The sequence below is a fragment of the Leguminivora glycinivorella genome, chromosome 2, assembly GCF_023078275.1.
Source record: "Leguminivora glycinivorella isolate SPB_JAAS2020 chromosome 2, LegGlyc_1.1, whole genome shotgun sequence".
NCBI lineage: Eukaryota > Metazoa > Arthropoda > Insecta > Lepidoptera > Tortricidae > Leguminivora > Leguminivora glycinivorella.
The window spans coordinates 14,770,727-14,792,017 of NC_062972.1; the positions used below are offsets into that span (position 1 = coordinate 14,770,727).

The 21,291-nt window shown below is 35.5% G+C and overlaps 1 protein-coding gene across 1 annotated transcript in view; it reads left to right on the plus strand.

Annotated features, from left to right (window-relative positions):
* Positions 1–21,291, plus strand: part of LOC125238021 (suppressor of lurcher protein 1-like) — a 421,475-nt gene that overhangs the window by 109,350 nt on the left and 290,834 nt on the right. The window contains exon 3 of the mRNA XM_048145304.1: positions 8,331–8,403. Within this exon, the coding sequence (XP_048001261.1) occupies positions 8,331–8,403 (73 nt within the window). The remainder of the gene's footprint in view (positions 1–8,330; positions 8,404–21,291) is intronic.

The following is a 21,291-nucleotide window of genomic DNA, read 5'->3' on the forward strand; positions in this document are numbered from 1 at the left end:
CCGTTTAATAACCGGATCTCTACATATTTGCTGCGACAATAAGTATCTTTAATCGAGCAAAACGTTTGTGAAACAATAAAATGGCACTGTATCGTTAAAAATAACGTTAACAGTTTACCCAGTCAAAAAATAAAACGTGATTTTCCGTACAGGAAATTCAATTACATTCACGCGATTTTCAATAATCTTTTTCCAAACGTGAGCAACGCTATCAACATTTCGCGTTGAGTTTAAATTTTTATGCACCATTTATACGTCCTTCGAAATAATGGGTTATTCAAGTATGAGAACAATTATTAAGTAGGTATTTAGGTACTTATTATACGTTTTAAACGCTGCTATTTGAAGTGAACCTATTAGCTTTGGCCCGCGGCTTCGCTCACGTTCAATTCGAATATTGCGGAATGCTCCATACTAACTTCCACCTCCCATTTTAGGGAAGTGGGGGGTTTAGAAAGAGATAAAAAGGAGCCTATGTCACTCTCCATCCCTTTAACTACCTCCAATTAAAAAATCACGTCAATCGTCGCTCCGCTTAGCCGTGAAAGACGGACAAACAAACAGACACACGCTTTACCATTTATAATATAAGTTAGTATGGACCAGCTGTTGTCTTAAATACTTGAATGGTCAACAAAGGTCTTTAAGATTGAATATTTCGGGTACACCGTCCTTGAAATTTCCAATTACAATTAATGATAGTTGAGAAGTTGTGCGCTTGACAAATGTAAGTAATAAGTTGTACCGTCTGCCCGACCATTATGCGGATGAAAACTTCTGTAGTGCTTGTAGCTTGCCAAATGTGTACCTTACGGTGCTTTGTTATGATCAATTTGACTATGACGCTATCACACAATTGCATTTCGATATTTTGCTTTGCTTAGAAAGTACGTTACGCTTTCATTATTCATGCTCTTAAAATGAGCTGTACTTACTATAAAAATATGCACTAAGTGACACTTATCTGTGGGGTTACGGACATTTGGGAGGCATGTGTGGGGCCGAAGCCAATAGCACAGAGGCCCTTTCAGACAATTTACTCTAAATGTAATGTGACACTAACCGGCGATTATCCCTGTCGCACTATATTAACGCACCCAAGGACAAGCCCCGGTTAGTGTAGAATTATCGAAAGAAAAAGTTAATAAAAGAAACCGGGCTATTGGGTTGAATTGCTGGTGATGGACTTGTAACCGATACTATGGAAGACAATGGCACCTGCCTTGATCATATGTTATAAAAACATGAAAAAATAGGTAGGCACTAGGCAGTGACTACTACGCACGGAGCGACAATAAGTACATATCTGTATTATTATCATTTGAACATATAGCATTATTTTACGTAAAATAACTAAATTATTTTACGTAAAAACACTAAAAAAAAGGATTTAAATGCATTTACTGCAAAATTTTCATTAAAAACGACACAACGCGATACTTTCACCTGTAAAATTGATAATTAAAGGTTCGCTCAAAAATATAATTAATGTTATTTTTGTTTTAAATATAGTTTTTTTTTACTTGCCCTGTATTCGAAATGCAGCGTGTACAACTTTCAGTCACGCTTTCAGAAACATCATTTCATAATTTTAGAACTAAACGGGACTTAATCGCGTAAACACCTACATTTATTTATATTTGGCCCGACGTTTCGAACATCACGTTATGTTCGTGGTCACGGGTAGACTGGCGAGGAATTGCATCAACATCTACTAACCGCGCGAGTTTTTTGAACTACCCTCACTTGTTCTTGATAATTCACTTTTGCGCTAGGGTTGTCACCTTTGCGCCTTGATAATTCACTTTTGCGCTAGGGTTGTTGCCTACTTTGCTTGGTTCTAAAATTATGATTGCAAATCGTGTTAGATTAAATCAATATGACATCATTTCAGTCTTAAGAAGAACTTCGATAAAAATAAGTGTCTTTTATCACACGATTAACATACAGATTATTCACTTTACTACATCTGATAATAGGTAAAACTGATTTTAATCTAAAGGATTTACGTTTTATAAAAGTATTTGACGCTATTTTTGGCTCGGGCGTGTTAAAGTGCAATTACGTTCTTCAAAGGCAGAGTAATTTTGTTCAGGCCACAAAGCGAAATACCACCTAGTGGTTGAATTAGGAGCAACTCGATTTTTTGTACACATTTCGTACAAAGAGATTGTTATCGTTGTTAGGATTGATTTCAAGATTAGGCTAGCTTGAAAATTAGCTGTTATTTTCTAAATTTTTAAAGACATCTAAGGCGTAATAAAGAACGAATTCTACCTCGCTTTCTATTAGAATGACGGTCAAAAGTGCATGCGTTTTGTATCTAAAGGTCCTCTATTCTGCTTTAATAACTGCCATCCTTTATTTACCCGTGCGTTATCTCTGTGGTATAATTATTTTTTATAAATATTAATGATAGAAAACAACATCTAGTATTGGCAACATGCATGACTGAGTGGCGCTTATTGTCACAAATATACGTCATTTTATGGGTAAGTCCAACGTTAATGGGTTAGGGGCGGCCGTTGGTACTTGACACCATACAAATTAATATGGAAAAGTCGTCAATGAGGGCATCAACAGTCGCACACGTAGCCAATAGGAACACTGAAAATAAAATACACAATATATAGGTACCTATACACTATCTGAAAATCTTGCGGCAAAATAGACACTGCGGATAATCACGGTATGTTTTGTTTGTTTAGATTGCTGATAGTTGTGAATTGGGATGGGTATTTGTATGTTTGTGTTACCGCTTTGTTGTGGGATTATACTAAATCAGGTCGCTGAGCACAGGTTATATTGAATTTAGTAAGATAGAATCGTAGAAACATAGTTAATAATAAATACATCCCTACATACAGTCATAGGTACATAAAATTTACACCAACCAAAACGTGCAGAGAGCATGCATCTACTGAAGTTTCAGTGTCACCCTTAACAATAAAAGGTAAAAAGAAATCAAAACTGTGACATTACAGTAACTTGGTACCAGTCCATGCGTCGCCTACACTATAATTGAAATCCACTTGAGTGGACTTTTACGATACTTATGGGACTTATTGGGAGGAAATTGGTGGTGAACTGGCGAGACAAAATGGCGCCTTCAGTAAGGACGCGTTCAACTTACAGTAGGGCCGTACCGAGCAGCTGCGTTCGTGTCTCGCAAATGGTCTCGTCGGAAGATCAGCGCTGACCTCCGGGTCGGCATTATGCTGAGACAGGACCATTTCGTGATAAACTTACCAATCCCTTGTACATTTGTAGTTTTTAGTCATACTTTATGCATAATGTGTAGTTTTTAAGTTTATTACGAATAAATATTTTGATTATGAACTTCTTAATCCGTCACCAAACGACAAAAGCCTCAAATAATCCCTTGATATTATTAATATCCGTATTCCGCAGTAGGTTCCTAGTATGGGCCGATATTCTGATTTTAATAAATATGCCAAATGCAATTATGTGAATTAATTTTATTCATTAAAGCAATCGGCGTAAACTGAATTATGCGAACTTATTTTCGGACAAAGTAATATTCGTATTATTTTAGATTATGACAAATACGTTTTGTGCCAGATTAACATTCGGCGAAAATCGATTATGCGAAGTCTGTTATGCGAAAATTGTTTCGGACAATTAAAGTTATGCCAAATAGAGGGAACCCTCCGCAGTATTATTAATGCGGCAGTAACTCTGTATGTCTGTTACATCCGCTCGTGTAAACCGATGTGTACCGAATGAGATAACGTTTATTAGTTTGTGGCTCAGGGACAGGAAGAGTTAAATATGGAATGTGAATATAAGTAACTGTTCCATTTTAAAGCAAAAACTAGAACTACATACCTTGAAATTGAGAAAACCCGAACGAATTATTCTTCAAGAAATGCACAAGTTAACTAGTTTTTTCTTGATCGTTTTTTTTTTCACTTTTCTACTCGTCGAGTTTTATCTGTCAATTAGGACACCACAGACTAAACTATAAGTGTAGGACTTTTCAGTGTTTTTCTACTCAGAATCTTAGTCAACTATAACGATTTCATTACAAGTTCAAATTTTCTATTACTTTGCATACTTTCCAAAAATAGAACTTCATACTAATTTGCGATACCTAACGTAATTGAAAAAATAAATTTGAAAAGCTTTAGTAGGATAGAAGGTCTCGTGATTTGTATAAAATAATTACGTTGATGATTTGATTTGACAATGTAATACCTGTTACACATATTAGTTAAATCCAAGTTGCAATTTGTCTACTATAACGTACAGTCGAGTTCACATTCATAATCACGAGCCAACCCATAAGCAAGGTACAGCGGGGCAAATCTCGACTGGGGGGCAATTGTGACTGATCCATTTTTATTTCATTATTACACTATGTTGAGTTCTACATGTATCCACTGAACACGCCTACCATATATAACCGGTGGACACAAAAATGGACCAGTTCCATTTTTCCCCAGTCGAGATTTGCCCCGATGTACCCTATGTATGTACTCTTATATACAGACTTATTGTCATTGTCTCGACTTAGGTGTTTATACATTTTTGGCATGTTGGCATGTAAAGATGTTTGTGAACATGGCCGTACATACAGAAGAATGACTTTAACGCAATTTAGCAACTACTCCCTGAAACCTTTCAGTGACATTTTAAAAATACAAGCCTTTAGACGCGCATAAAAGCCCGCACATAAAGTTCCTACACAATATGTGCTCTTACATATTATATTTAGTCGAAGTTTTTGTACTTAAATATGCTCTGAGATAAGTAGAAGAGGTATTAGATCTAAGATAGAATCAGTCCACGTTAAGTATGCAACGATTTTAATAGCACTGCCTCTGCAAGGGTTATGAGAGCTTTCGTGTGAAAAATAGTGAAATCGCAACCGAGCGCTTAATCATACCGTGTCTGGTATCAAATCAAAGAGCTTTTCGAGTAGTTTACAAATATATAACATATTATAGGATTTTTTCTACTTGGTCTATCACAATATGAGAAAATGTCCAGAAGTGGCAATAATTGAGACGGGGAAGGCTCGTTTTCAAAAAATTGCCAAAAATATATAATAGAAATTTATAATCACTAAAGCATAAGAGCAATTTAAGTAAACGTTGCAGATTATTTTTTTACGAAAATAACTCCCATGTAGATTTTCAAAGAAATTGTCAGTTAATTTTAGGTAATTTCTGAAAAAAATTAAATTCGTCTTAGGCTTATTTACTCTTTTTAAAAACCTTATAATAAAAATGTAGTCTGAGAAGTTTGTAGTACAGGATACACGTATTATAAATTTACCAGTTTCAGTATTCCAAATTGTCCAAATTTTACAAATAAGATCGACTAATCCAGCACTATACGCGGGTTTTCCTAAACGTGCATCAGAGAAAAATTCGTAATTAATTTAGTGAGTAAGTTTTCTAAAATCCAGTCTTATAAGTATCATGATAATAAGATGCTCTAATTGAAACTCGAATTAAATATATCTATTAGATAACGGAAAGTGTAGTATTTCACCGACTAAAACTATCAATTTTACATTATTTTGACGTTTTTCTCGAAAGCAGTCTTAAGTAAACGTCATAATATCATCAAAGTTTGATGTTTGAAATAACATCTGCACTGGCGAGGCTGTGAAAATTGAAAACGTATCGTGGACTCAACAACACAAAACCCATTCAGTTCTAATCACGAGACGTCATCGTTTTGCTGCTACAACCCATTTTCGCTACATACGGGGAAATCCATGTTATCGCCTATGCTACGACGTAGTGCTACGATCGTAGCACAGTGCGCGTAGCCTAATGCACAAACGCTCACGATTATCTCTTTCGTAGCTATCTATCTCTACCGCTCTTGCGTATTGGCGCGACAGAACCAGACTGCATTTCTGCGGCGTTTGGCGTCGAAATAAATTCCATTCGGCTACGGGGCCGGTTCTGAATGTGTTATGTGGATATGTCCTCGTATTCATCAAATTGTAAATGGGACTTAATCGCGTATATTATCTATGTTTTTAGAACTAACCTCCAACGTTTTAAAGACGGCATAGTCCCCGTGGTCTTGAAGCACACTAAGTCCCGTTTGCAATTTTATCAGATATATACGGTCGAAAACATATAGCAGTCGAAGTTTCGTATAAAATGTACCTATAAATATAAATAAATAAATAAATAAACAAATAAATAAATAAATATTGGGGGACACCTTACACAGATCAACCTAGCCCCAAACTAAGCAAAACTTGTACTATGGGTGCTAGGCGACGATATACATACTTATATAGATAAATACATACTTACTCGTATATAAATAGAAAACATCCATGACTCAGGAACAAATATCTGTGTTCATCACACAAATAAATGCCCTTACCGGGATTCGAACCCGGGACCACGGCTTAGCAGGCAGGGTCACTACCAACTACGCCAGACCGGTCGCCAAACATACAGGATACAACAGGATGCATGCAGGCATATACAGGATGAAATAAAAAGGGCCGTTGAAACTTTGCATAGTGATTTTTGAGACCATGTTTATTATGACATAGAATGAGCGGCATCATGACAGTCGAAATGTACGAAACAGACCAATTTTGCGATTTCTCCATTGGTCCCATAATAAAAGTTATTCATTATGACATTTATGACCTCAAAAGTCACTATGCAAAGTTTGAACGGTCCTTTTTATTTCACCGTGTATAATGAGTTATAACCGAACACCTTTTATCTTCAAACAGTCTGCTCTTTGTTGCTTTAAGCAAATTGGCGGAAGATAATGCTTGTTAATTTCGATCAGAACATGTTATTAACGCTCGTGCTGTTACGGTTCAATATTACTTCCACAGAGTAGGTGCAAGTACCTCTTAAAAAATAAACAATAACCATATATACACGGTGTAACATAAGGAAACCGAATAATTTTAACAGCGTATTCCTCATCTTATTAAAAGAGTGTAATGTCAAATAAACTTTTTTAGATTTCGCCTACTTTCAGAGTTCTGAGCATTTAAAAAACAACAATTACCTACTTATTATTTGCCATGCCGTTATCGGACGAACATAATCTAACTATCCTCGTTGATAGATAACAAACAGTACTAGTAACTCGTTGCAAAAAAAGCATTTTTATTTGAAAAAAATGAAAATATTTATTTTAAGTGTCAGTTTTACGAATAAAATTTACTTTTCAGTACAGATGGTGTTTTTTTAACGCACTAGTGCGAGAAGTGGTTCATTTTATGGCAGGTCGAAACTTCGGAGGTCCATCTGTACTGAAAAACGTCGTCGATACACGTGCGAAAAGGGAATTCGTAACTCGTGTCGATTTAAAACACTCCCTTCGGTCGTGTTTTAATTTATCGCCACTCGTTTCGGACTTCCTCTTTTTCGCACTTGTATCGAAATGTACTACTTTATGTGAAAATACATCCAAAAGAACTAAAAAAAAATACAGAAAAACATCTTCTTGCACTAATCAATTGTTTTTCATTATGCTGCCTTTTTCATATTTTACTGAACTGTGTCAATATACAGTAGGTATTCTATTCTATCTACCTACATAATACTATACTTTTAAAGTATAAACCTATGACGCCACTTTTGTACCACACTCATGTGCAACATAGTTTTTTACTTGTTTATGTCTAAACTTTAAAGAGCCAAAAGTACTGTTAAAAGTCTTAAATTACAGGTGCGAAACTTTGAGAGGTAGTTCGCAACTAGTTTCCATTTAAAACACTGTCTTTGGTTTTTTTAATTTATCGCGACTCGTTTTTCTTTACCGGGGGGCTCATTTACCCTGTAGGTACGAGATTTCGTATGCGAGTTCATTACAGTCAAGCAGGGACCATATAATACCAGGACAGATGAACCCCATACAAAAAACCGTACCCCTGAAATGTATGGGCCTTTCAGGCTTTAAACTAGATGGCGCTGTTTCGCAGCCTGGAAGAGGGCAAAATTATATTTTCCCCAAATATTTTTGCGAGCTTTTAATTTTTAAAAGAACAAATGACACGCTTGTGTTAAAATAAAGATTTTAATATCATAATTTCACGTCAATACACATTGAAAAAAAAAAAAATTGTAAACATTATCGTTGTAGATGTGATAGTATTTAATAGGTGGCGCTAAAAAATCGAGGTCCGATTCTTAGTACGAAGATTGTAAATCCTATATAAATTATTATTGCAGTCAAGTGAAAAAATATGTTATCTAAATAATCATCTCATATATTTGAATCTACGCTCTTGACATATTTTTGAGTAAGATGTGTACACCCATATTTTAAAACTTGACTGTACAATACGGTGTTTCTTGTTTCAGATGTCAGCATCTTTGCTGGTGCTGCTTCACCTATCGATGAACGTCGTGGACGAGGGTTATGCAGTCAATCCAAGTAAGTTAATAATCAGTTTCCTAATCAAAAAAAATATAGTCACGACTTCACAAAACAGTCTACAATGGTTAAAAAAACTATCTCGCTCGAGATCTACGTTTAAAAACAAATCGCGAGCCAGGCGAAAATTTGGGTCATAATGGCGTCCCGCGCGATACTTTGTCGTACGGTTAACGGCCATTAATAATGAACCTACGTGTAAGTCAGCTGCCATTTCGTCGGTAGGTTGATGAATAGCGGCCACGGGAACACGTATAAAATTGTGTAATAGTTTAAAGCTAATATCTGGGCGACCGAGCTTCGCTCGGTTCTATTTTAATATATCACGTCTTTAGATAAAAAAAACTCTTATAAATACAAAAACAAAAAAAAAAGACAAAACAAAAATTTAATTTCTGGCCGGGATTCGAAACCTTGACACCTACGTACATCTATCTGCGTACATTAGGCCGACCTCGTACGACTGAGCTAAGCGGAATCGATGCGCGCGCAGCGAAATTAACGACCATATTTTACGTTTACTACCGCGAAAGAAAAACTCATGAAAACTCGAAAATTCGCGTTTTCCGGGATCTAAGGCTACGCTAGATCGATTTTTTCACCCCCGAAAACCCCCACGTAACAAATTTCGGCGAAATCGTTAGAGCGGTTTCCGATATCGTCGGTATATATAAATAAATAAATAAATATACAAGAATTGCTCGTTTAAAAGTATAAGATTATGAGCAAAACCAATCGCCAGCCGGTTGTATTGTGGCCGATAAAAATAAGCGCGCAATCGTTTAAAAATTTGTCCTAAAAAGCATCAAAGTTATCACAACTTGGGATGTCGTTACTGAAAAGGTCATTGTAAAATAAGCGACGCCTACGTTATGAGTAAAGGAACCCAAAATCTTGTTTGTTCGGAGAGTTTTTGCCGCTTCCGAGTTTTAACAGCTGACTTGTTGGAATTTGTGGTTAACATAAAGTAAACATTACCGTGCCTTTTTCAGTTTATTCATTTACCTGAATTCGATAAGAAGACGTAAAATTTTGCGGCAGGGACCTTAATTTTCTCTGCAATTACGAAGCTCATCCAAAAATTTTTTTTTTGTAAACTGGTTTTTCAAGGCATATATTTAGGCACACCTCGGACACTGGCGGTCAAATATATGAAAGAGGCGCGTTCCTAGCACACAGTCTATGCTCGTGTTGGTGAACGCGTACTATGCTTGTATGAGTGAAATATGACAGGTCGTCTATACGCGTTTTTGACAGGCGGTAACTGTGAGGTAACCGAGAGGAGGTGGGCGGCACTTTCAGCGGGGAGCGGGAGTTTCCATACTGTACTCTTTATTATACTGTGATTTAGGTACTTCAATTTCATAATTCCATGATTTATATTACAGTGAAAATATTCTCAAATATGCCTCTTTTTAAACAAAGATTTTCTTAATATAGAAAAAAACTCCAAATCAAGAACATTTACGTATTTATTTATGTATTCTAGCCACAGAGTTTAAAACTGAAGTGGTTATTTTTCGATTAGAACTCGTTGTTCTTCATGCGTTAAAACCGTTTATCATTAAAAGGCCGTAGGTATAGAATAAGCTAGCGATAAATGCAATTATGTATTCTTGGTTCTTTTATTTGTTTTTTAATAACATTCCGGCGAGAGGTAAATAAGGTAAGCTGTTTAGGTCAGAAATTCCACAATTTATCACTACTCTTGACTTGATATAAAGTCAGCACATATTGTGCCCCACACGCTACAACTTGATGCGCTAGATATTATACTATAGGTAAGGATGGTTTACGAGCAATTTTTGACATGTGTCAGCGAAAAGTTTAAAAGCAGTTTGTCACAAATTGTAAGTACTGTCGTCACAGAGGAAACCAAACAAATGTATAAACACAAGCCCCCAGTCGTTACATAATAGGTAAGAAATAGGCAATATGGTGCGGCGCCGGCCGATACAAACGTATGATGAGCGGTCGACGCTGAATAATGTATGAAGGGTTGTTTCCGTGCACCAGATAATCGCGCCCAGAGTACCTATCTACTCGGGCCTGTGGGTTCACACCGTTCATGTTCAGTACATTGGTTTCGTTTAAAGACTATACTGAGCAACTTTTACTGCGGGACTAAACCAGATCTGAAACAGACTTTTTTATGATTGTTCCCGTTGTAAAACTTTCTTTACATTGATCCCGTAAATTATTGCACTTGACTTAAACCCTGTATAATGGGAACGTGCTCGTACAATAGATGCTCAGTAAAATTATGTGATTATTGTTGAGACCCATCAACATCGTCATTCAGATCAAGAACTGAATAACAAAAACACTCTGCGAGAGGATTTAAGCGTTCACTTCATAAAGCTCCAAGTAATTCCGCCTCTTTGTTCAATATTATAAAGAGTTCACTGTTTCTCAGACTGAATTTTCGTTTCACAGAGCTAATTACATCTTGCTTTTGTCTGCAAAAAAATCCTTTATGTGATAAAATACTTCCAAATAAAAATACTGTCAAGCGTAGAACTTGTATAGGGGAAGGTTGCTATCATTGGACCACTTAACTTCGCTGCTCTATAATTCATAGATTTTATGTCAAAAAATAAAACTAGTTTGAGAAGTTTTAATTTTTGACATCTATTTATGAATTACCTTATTCACAATAAAAAATAATAGTAATAAATTTAGAGAAAATTCGTGAAAAGTTTTTCATAAGCAGTTGCCTTCTTTGGATCAGAGTCGCCTTCATTGGACCACAAAGTGGCCACCAATGGACTTAGGAAATTTAGACCAATGGTCCAATCAAGGAAAGTTATGGAAATCGACAAAAAATATTTTTTTAATTAAATATTTTTTATACAAATTTTATAAGTAACTAAAAATATAATATTCTTTGCGCACTACATATTGTCTTTTTGCGCACGGGTGAATAATTCTAAAAAAAAAGTTGCCATGATTGGACCGGTCCGATGATAGAACCCACAGATGGTCCATTGATAGCAACTAGGTATCACATCACAAATAAAAATATTAAAAAATAGAGAAAACAAATGCCTGGAAACTGTTGTTTAAAATTTGCTCATTAATCAATATTTAAGCATTATACGTCAACACACAAATTCAATTGTCAATGTATTTATACTTTCGTGATTTTATTCCTTCGCGTATTTCCAACAGCGCTCGAAACACACTTGGACGCGTCACTCTTTTCCGGGAAGCGAGGCGCGACTGAGGTTACGGGGTGGCCCAAAGTGAGGCCTAAGGTCACCTTGTACCTTAGTGGATTCCATCTAGCACGATTAGATTTAGAAATATTTAAGTGGTCCAATCAAAGCGCTGGTCCAATGATCGCAACCTTCCCCTAATATATAATTTAAGTGGTTTATAGAAATTAGGCATTGTGTTCAAAGTATTTAAAGCCCGTGCCCGTATGGTGACGGTTTAAGAATTTCATCATCAGTGGGTATCGTAGAAGGCGACTGTGGGATATGGGTTAAATTGTGGCGTAGGCGAAAGACTGGCAACCTGTCACTGCAATGTCACAGTTTCGTTCTGTTTCAACCCCTTATTTGCGAAGTTTGGCACTTAAACTTGAGTAGTTTCATGTGTTCTGCCTACGCCTTTATGGGATACAGGCGTGACTGTATATTTAAAGCTTGTAAAAATAACAATAGCAGTCATAAACGCTACAGCAACAGATGACATTAAATATAATCCCATACATAAAATCAAGGTTCATTATGATCATTATCCAAGACCCACCCTCAACTTGGTGATAATAACAAGCCAACTTCCGTGCAGCTGTCGTATGATAACCATTAACCTAAAAGCGTGCGGTACTTCGCTTAATGTGACTCCAATTTAGACTGAAATAATCTTCCCATATTGCTGGTCGTGGGATGGCTGAATGTAGGTAATATCTGTTTAGTAAACTATACGGCCTGTTTTTGAATCATTTCGATTACAACAGGTATTAAAAAAAAACAGGCCAGGAGTCGAACTCGCGTTCCAAAGTTTCCGTAAAATAAAATGAAATGTATATTGATTCATTTTGTGCTCTTTCTGTAGGAATCAAAGAGAACAGGGTATAAGTATAGAGAATGACTGTCAAAGTAAAATATGTAGTCATAGTGCATAGCGACTTTCATTTCTCGACAAAGTTTTAAAACATTTGAAGCTCGGTTTTGACAGTTACTTAAAGTTTGAACTGTATTTGCCTTTGACGGAGTTATAATTTTATTATACGAGTATGGTTTGGTATAAATCATGTCTTAAGCTAACAATTTCGTGGTGGGTGTGGACCTATGGGGGACAGCAGCCGACCGTAAAAAACTGTATTAGTTACAAAACCGTGCAGTATGCCTGATTGATAACAAACCCTTAGACTACCTGGCACAGGAACTATTCAAAAAACATAAAATATTGACGCTACCAAGTATTTATATACAAATTGCCTGCACTAATGTAAGGGAAAATCTACATAATCATATAATTCTCGCTCGAACTTCCATTAGAAGCACTCGCCGACAGAACCTACTTTTTAGGGTTCCGTAGTCAACTAGGAACCCTTATAGTTTCGCCATGTCTGTCTGTCCGTCCGTCCGTCCGTCCGTCCGTCCGTCCGTCCGTCCGTCCGTCCGTCCGTCCGTCCGCGGATAATCTCAGTAACCGTTAGCACTAGAAAGTTGAAATTTGGTACCAATATGTACATGAATCACGCCGACAAAGTGCAAAAATAAAAAATGGAAAAAAATGTTTTATTAGGGTACCCCCCCTACATGTAAAGTGGGAGCTGAAATTTTTTTTCATTCCAACCCTAACGTGTGATATATAGTTGGATAGGTATTTAGAAATGAATAAGGGTTTGCTAAGATAGTTTTTTGATAATATTTATATTTTCGGAAATAATCGCTCCTAAAAGAAAAAAAAGGGCGTCCCCCCCCCTCTAACTTTTGAACCGTATGTTTAAAAAATATGAAAAAAAATCACAAAAGTAGAACTTTATAAAGACTTTCTAGGAAAATTGTTTTGAACTTGATAGGTTCAGTAGTTTTTGAGAAAAATACGGAAAACTACGGAACCCTACACTGAGCGTGGCCCGACACGCTCTTGGCCGGTTTTTATTCCAAGGTATAGGCTAGCAAAATTTGGAAAGTCGCTCGGTGTCATGGGACCCAAGTTATATAACTCACTACCTAAATCAATAATCGATTCTGCCAGTGACCAAATATTTTAAGCGTAATTTAAAAATGCTACTCTTAGAAAAAGCTTACTACACTATCGACGAATTCCTCACAGGGAACAATGTTATAAATTTCATTTTCTACAAATTTTTACAAATATTTAGACTTATAAATTTAACAGAATTTTCTTTATGTAATAAATAATAAATACCGATAAATGTATAATTGAATACCAAATGTAATAACAATTTAAAGTTTTTTAGTTAATACTAGAAATTAATTATTGACTTGTAAAATACTATTTTTTACCAATAAACGCTATCTATCTATCTATCTATCTATTGGATTGTGCCATTAGAAATTAAAGTAAACCATGAATTAAAAAAAGAAACCGATTTCAAACCCTGCTGTTATACCTTAAAAATGCAAATTATTGTAGGTACCTATTATAAATCCATTAATAGTTCTAAGTATGCTAGTATCAAAGCCAACTTGATACTATACAATACTTAATTAATAAGTCGAACTTCGTTCTTTACTTTCATAGTTACAGGTATAAAACTTTATGTAAATGAGCCTATCTTGTTAGCAAGGCTCGGCGGCGCCTAATAAAGGTTAGTACATTGCCAGGCCACTGCACAAATACGATAAGGAAATACTTGGCTCGTTTATGTTATTTTAAACTTAATAAATAGAAGATAAAGCGTCTGAGAAGGTCACTGTTTCAACACGGGCGGAAATGTTGTCGTAAGTGCGGATAGTTGTTCATCACATTTTTAACTAAATGTAAGTATGTTCAACACGGGAAGCATGGTCGCGCGATAGACGATAAAATATCAGGCCGTCCCTATCGCACTTACAAATAGTGCGATAGGGACGGCCTGCTATTTTATCGTCTATCGCGCCTAGCAAGCGCGCAAGCCTATTATGGTGTTTTTAGTCCATTCAGTATATAAAAAAACAAAAAAAAACATACAGACGAATTGAGAACCGTCCTTCCTTGAGAGATATGAGGCGACGGTTAAAAACTAAATACTATGAGAGTTCGGAGGACTACAGATCAAATACCAAGCAAAAGAATCCAGGATGAAACCACGATCTTAGCGAGTAATAATAAGGTTAATCAAGGAACAGCCCGGCTAAAAAAAATATTAGGAACAAAAAAAGTTTCGTTCCATTTTCTTGCACATACGGACAACATTATAATGTTGCCAATTTTTATTTTATACTCATATTTGTGAGACAGTGAGTATTATTCGTTATATTAAGCAATTACTGTATTAATACCGTCCTTGCAGATAGCTGAATAAAGCTTTCAGACAGGCGTGAGTGGTATTGATTAATGATCCACAGTATGACAGGTGATGCCAAGTTCGGAATTTTCCTGTGTTCGCATTTTTGACGTGATTCTGATGTCGCAATCATTTATAACAAATGACTGACGGTTCTGTCACTTCTATCTCACGAATTTCGATGAAGTTGGGGGTAAGTTCCCCCTAGTTATCTAGAGGCCGATGCATATTTTATGCAATGTCACTTCATAAAGAAGACATTTAGGAATTCGTTTACTGACGGTGCTTAAAATCTTAGTACTATAAATCATTTCACAAAAAACTTTTACCATTTATTGATACAAATAGCGCGTATTAAAAATGCACCTTTTAACTTACTTTAACTTATAAATAATAGAATTTTTATACTGTAGGAGTGGGTTAATAATGGTAAGGGGCATGTTGGAATGTCCTTAGTCCCTTGGGGTCTGAACGGATGTTAGTGTTTAGAGCATAGAGGAATGAGGAAGGGAAGAGGTTTAATTCCATACATCAGTTAATGAGAGTTATTTGTATAGGCATAGTTAAGTGACATCTAGCGACCATCACGCGTCGATCACGCGTCAAATAGCATGAATTATCAGTACCACTGCTCAATATTAGGTGTCACAGTGTCTCGTCTGCCAAAAATGTCATATTGGAACAGTTTAAAACTTATATTACAAGCAGAAGAAATTTAGTTAAGTCTGGCTATCCAAAGAGGTAACGCTGCCAGCCTTCTGGGCACCATAACATATAGTGACGACTTAGGGAGTATTTTTTATTTGTAAGTTAATTTTAAGTTATATAAATAGTTTAGTTTAGTTAATATATTTTCTTTATTGTATATATTTCTTACCTTTTAGTATTTTATAATTTTATGTTATTATGTTTAAGGTTGAATATGTGTATATTTAGGTATTTAAATGTAAAAATTAAAACACCGAAATTAGTTATTTACTGAAACTTGACGTTCATATCGTCCCATTAATGCAAATACCGACTAAGTGACTTTTTGACGAAATCGAGTTTTTAGCGCCTATAGAATAAGGTTTTCAAGGGCTACAATATGTTAAAACCCATGTATTGATACGAAGCTGCATTCAAAAGATAGCTTTCGCATAAAGTTACTTAATGGTCAATTTGTTGCATTATAAACTGCCAGAATGTGATATGAATATTTAATATAAACTTTTATGCTTTATCCGCCAAGTAGAACCTTTTAATGGTGTATATAGTGTTTTTTTGCATTTAAACATTTTGTTAAAGTAGCCATCTTATGTTCTACAAAAAAGTTTAATGTGTACATATTTCATTTTTGCAAATGAAACTATCAACAAAATTCTTTATTTTAAGCCAGGCTAAATACACCAAATGTCTTTAAGATGTTTTTCCAGAAGATGTTTGTTCACAAACATCAGCAATGTCATTCTACCAAAAAGTTGTATAGGGACTATAATTGGTTTTGCATGTGATGTGATGAATGAAAGGATAACGGTCTATTACTGCAAATACCGACTATGTGTAAATAGGCGATTTTGAGATAATGCGGTTTGAAAATTTGAAGGCACGTTTTATATGAAAACATGAAGAAATGTACGTTATGTCTATGGCATTTTAAAACCTATATTTTTTTGTTTACTACTTTGTCGTATATATGTTCAGAATGTATTTAGTTGACGATTAAATACGATTTAATGAAACAGTCGAATACCTACTTAGTTGGTTTTTCCTGTAGAAATAAATGTTTGCATATTTCTCTTCTTTATAGATATAACCCATTGTTTGTCTTAAATTAAGCTTCGTTTTTCATATGATGTTCTCGTGATTGGCAAAAAGTGCGTTGAGAACCTCCTCCTTTTTTTGAAATCGGTTAAAAATACAATAACACAAACGGTTTAAGCTGAAGGAATCGAATTTAGTGTAATTTTATGTTTCATAACTTCGATGACCGTTACTAATTACAGTGTTACATTTAAATCAAATCTTTTTTGCCATTTCACCGACTGGTAAAGGCTCTCTTAGTTCTTCGAAAACGGACGAGAGAGTGGCATTTTATCCACAAAATCTTGTGGATTGCATTAGTGCAAAGTTATTTCATACTAATTTTAATTTGGTAACCTAAGCTGGTTGGCAAATAACCTTACATTAACCTTTGAATTACGATAAATAATACAAATCGGTTCAGACGTCTGTGAGTAATCGCATAACATGTATCGTTGTTTTAACAACTCGAAGTGGAATTGGCCTACGAAACTAAATTCACTGCGCCAAAGTCACTGTATTGTAGACGTAGGTAGATGATATGAGTGCTTTTAATCACTTAATACCTAGTTAGTCTAGCATTGTCAGCCGTGTTACGGATGTGTTTGTATCGAATTCCACCAGCGATGAAGATGTTGTTTAATAACTTTTTATCACTCTTGCGCAGTAAGTGTGCAATCGCACGCAGGTGTATCAGGAGTAAAAGAAAAAACTTTTTCCCAAGGGAGTGTTTAAATTTGTATTTTGAACTACCAGAAATACTTTTTTTATCTTTTTATTGCAAGTGTGATGAAAAACACTGCGTGTAACTGGGGGGCGTAAGAATATTGCAAACATGATTGCTTTAAATCGCCCCAGAAACCTATGTAATTACCGTTACACATTACTTTTTCTTACTTATTACCTCATCTACGCCTACATTTTAGTGACTTTGGCGTAAATGATTACTACAAAACTTTAAATAAACTATTACTTCAGGTTATTGAGCGTACAAAAACTATTTACCTATATTAAATGTAACAGTGTAGATAGTGAAATTTGGAACATAAATTATGGCGGACTTCGGATTGCTGAGACAGTGAACTAGTATGTAGTAAGTACCTATGCATATTATGCTATTACCCAAAAACGCATTAACCGATTTGTAAAATTCTTTTTGTGATTTCAAGAGAATACTATTGCGTTACTTCTTGTTAAATTTTACTGAAATCGGGTAAAGTATTTTGTGAAAAATCTTCTAAAACCGGTTGAAGAGGATTTTTTTCAAAAAATTTTTTTTGAGAATAACCCTTCAAAACCTCAAATAAAGTATTATTAATGGTTAGTAATGTTAAAAAACTTTTTATTAAAGATGTACCACTTTAATTAACAATAATAAGTGAAGTTTTGTAACATAAAATTAGAGCAGCTAAATTTCCTGCAACGAAAACCGCCTATGTCACTGAGAATATTTAATATATTTTGAAATAAGTTCAAAACTTTTGTATATTTTTTCTTTTTTTGCAAATCATAAGTAAAGTGTATGAAAAGCAAAGCTTAATCAAAGGGAAACACTGCTTTATATGTATTAATAAGAGAAATATACAAATTTTTATTTCTACAGGAAAAACCAACTAAGTTTGCTACTATTTTTTTTAAATCGTAGTTTTATCGGAAATTAAATACAGCCTGGACATTTTTTACGATTAAGTATTAAACAAGACAATACTGGCTGTAGAATGCTGTATACAAATAGTAATTTTTTTCATGTTTTAATATGAAATCGTACCTTCAAACATTAAAATCGCAATATCTCAAAATCACTTTTTTGCACATAGTCGGTATTTGCAGTAAGGGGACGATATGTTCATTGTAATATGCCTACTTGAAAAATAAATATTTCATTTAAAACAGAAAACTGATTAATACTATTGTAATATTAGTAAAGATCGTTATCAAGGTGCACTTTTCGTGGCAAATGGTACGGTTGGCAAAAAAAAAACAAATACAATTATACTTTAAATACATATTCACTTTGTTCTTAACTACAAAATAAATGCTTTCCTTCTTAAGATTACACCTCTACGGTACAGTCAAGTGCCGAAAGTGTTATACGTTGTGTTAAGTGTGTGTGTTATACGTATCGAAATAATCGTCTCATAAATATGGTACTACGCTCTTATTACACCGGACTAAGATGCTATAGGACATATTTTTGAGTAAGATGTGTACACCCATATTTTTACACTTGACTGTACAAAGCTTTTTCCAACCAACTATATATTTTTAAAACAAAATACGTCACATTATGTCGTAAAAATACATTACGCGAAGTGTATTATTGAATATAATGATAATGAGATATTCGATAGAATCGAGTTGTGCCTAAGAGGCCACAGTACTGGCTGTTGAAGGAATACTGTCATATTTTGTATTTGGTATATCAACCGATTCTTTGATATGTTTGTTTACGTTTTGTAAGTCAGTCGGTCAATAACAGTTCTCATGTAAACATTGAATAAATTCCTGGTGTACACTTTCTTGGTTTCCTTGTGCTATAGATCTCTGCTATATAGTGTTAGACCTGTGGGATATCCACCACAGTGGTTATGGTCCCTCGTACGATTCAAGAATAGTGTTAACGGTAAAAGGAAGAAATTTTCAGCGGAAATGAGTAATACTGTGAAAATTGACCAACTCAACGAGAGTAATTATGAGACGTGGAAGATCCAAGTAGAAGCAGTGTTAATAAAAAACGACGCCTGGGGATACGTTAATGGGAGTATCAAGAAGCCAGCTGGAGAAAGTGGAGAAGCCGAAGTAGCGAAATGGGAGACAGGAGATTCCAAAGCTAAGTCTGACCTAATTTTATCCATAACTCCGAGTGAATTGAGGAACCTGAGAGGTTGCAAGACATCGCGTGACGTATGGCTAAAGTTAAAGGATATTCATGCTTCCAAAGGACCTGCGAAAAAGGCTACACTGTTGAAAGAGTTGTTACTGCGTAAATTGGATGAAAACGGCGACTTGAGAGAACATGTTTTGAGATTTTTCGAAGTAATAAGCCAATTATCTGACATGGACATTGAAATTCCTGACGATTTGACATCTATAATGCTTCTGTATAGTTTACCGTCCAGTTTTGACAATTTTAGATGTGCAATAGAATCTAGAGATGCATTGCCAAAGCCAGACGCACTGAAAGTGAAGATTTTAGAAGAGGAACATTCCAGAAATCAGAAAGAATGTGTAGATAAGGCACTTCTTGTAAGAGGAAAGAGATCTTCTAAGCCAAAGAGTGGCATAGAGCAACGTCAACGCGCATGTGATGCCCCAGAGCAGGCTAGTTCGAAATTCAATTATAAATGTTTCAAATGCCATTTACACGGTCATAAAGCCTCGGATTGTACTCAAAAGAAGAAGGAACAACGTAATGATAGTGCAAAGTATGTGTCGAACTCAAGTGATTTACATGATGTTGATTCCAATTTTGTAACATTCAATTGTGTTTCAGATGCTAATGCTGTTGGGAACGAGAATGGAAATTGGATCGTTGACAGTGGGTGTACGTCACATTTGTGTAACGATGCAGATAAATTTGGTACTTCATTACTACCGTTGTCCGGTAAGCTAAATTTAGCAACGAATTCGAGCACAGACGTACAAGGTAAGGGGACAGTTAGATTTTCTTCATGTGATAATGGTTCTAAAACTGAAGTGCAATTGCCAAATACATTATTTGTTCCGGATTTGCGATGTAACCTGATTTCAGTAGCAAAAATTACCGATCAAGGTTATAGCATTACGTTTAACAAAAATATAGCTAGTGTTCAAGATAGCTATGGTAATACTAAACTGGTCGCAAATCGTAAAGGTAATTTATATTACGTCGAAGAACATTGTGGTGTAGTGTCAGCGATTTCTGAGCGAAAGGTTGACGTATGGTCGTGGCACGAACGTCTTGGTCATTTAAATGCGAAAGATCTTGTCCGAGTTTTAAATAAATCTGGCATGAATTTAAAGATGTCAGATGTAACTGAATTGTATGATTGTGACATTTGTGCGAAAGGAAAAATGAGTAGGTTGCCATTTTCTAGCTCGAGTGGGCCATGCGATGAGAAGTTAAAAATCATACATTCTGACGTCGTAGGACCCATGCAACACACGTCAATAAATGGAGCGAAATATTTCGTAACATTTATCGATGATCATACTAGATGGTGTGAAGTTTATTTTCTTAGCAAGAAAAGTGAAGTCTTCACTACGTTCAAGGTATTTAAAAATCACGTTGAGAACCTGTTCGGACGTAAAATAATTTATCTTCATACAGATAACGGAGGCGAATATTGTAATCGAGATTTCGACGAGTTCTTGAAAGAAGAAGGAATAGCGCGAAGATTGACAATTCCTGGAGTTCCTCAACAGAATTCGGTAGCCGAAAGGAAGAACAGGACCCTGGAAGAGATGGCGAGGTGCATGCTGATTTCATCAGGACTTTCCCCTGGTTTCTGGGCAGATGCTGTAGCAACAGCTTGCCACATAAGAAACCGTTGTCCAACGAGAAGTCTTGAAGGTGAGATACCCTATGAGAAATGGTTTGAACGACCTGTCAAGTTAGATTACTTACACAAGTTCGGATCTAAGGTACATGTCTTGGA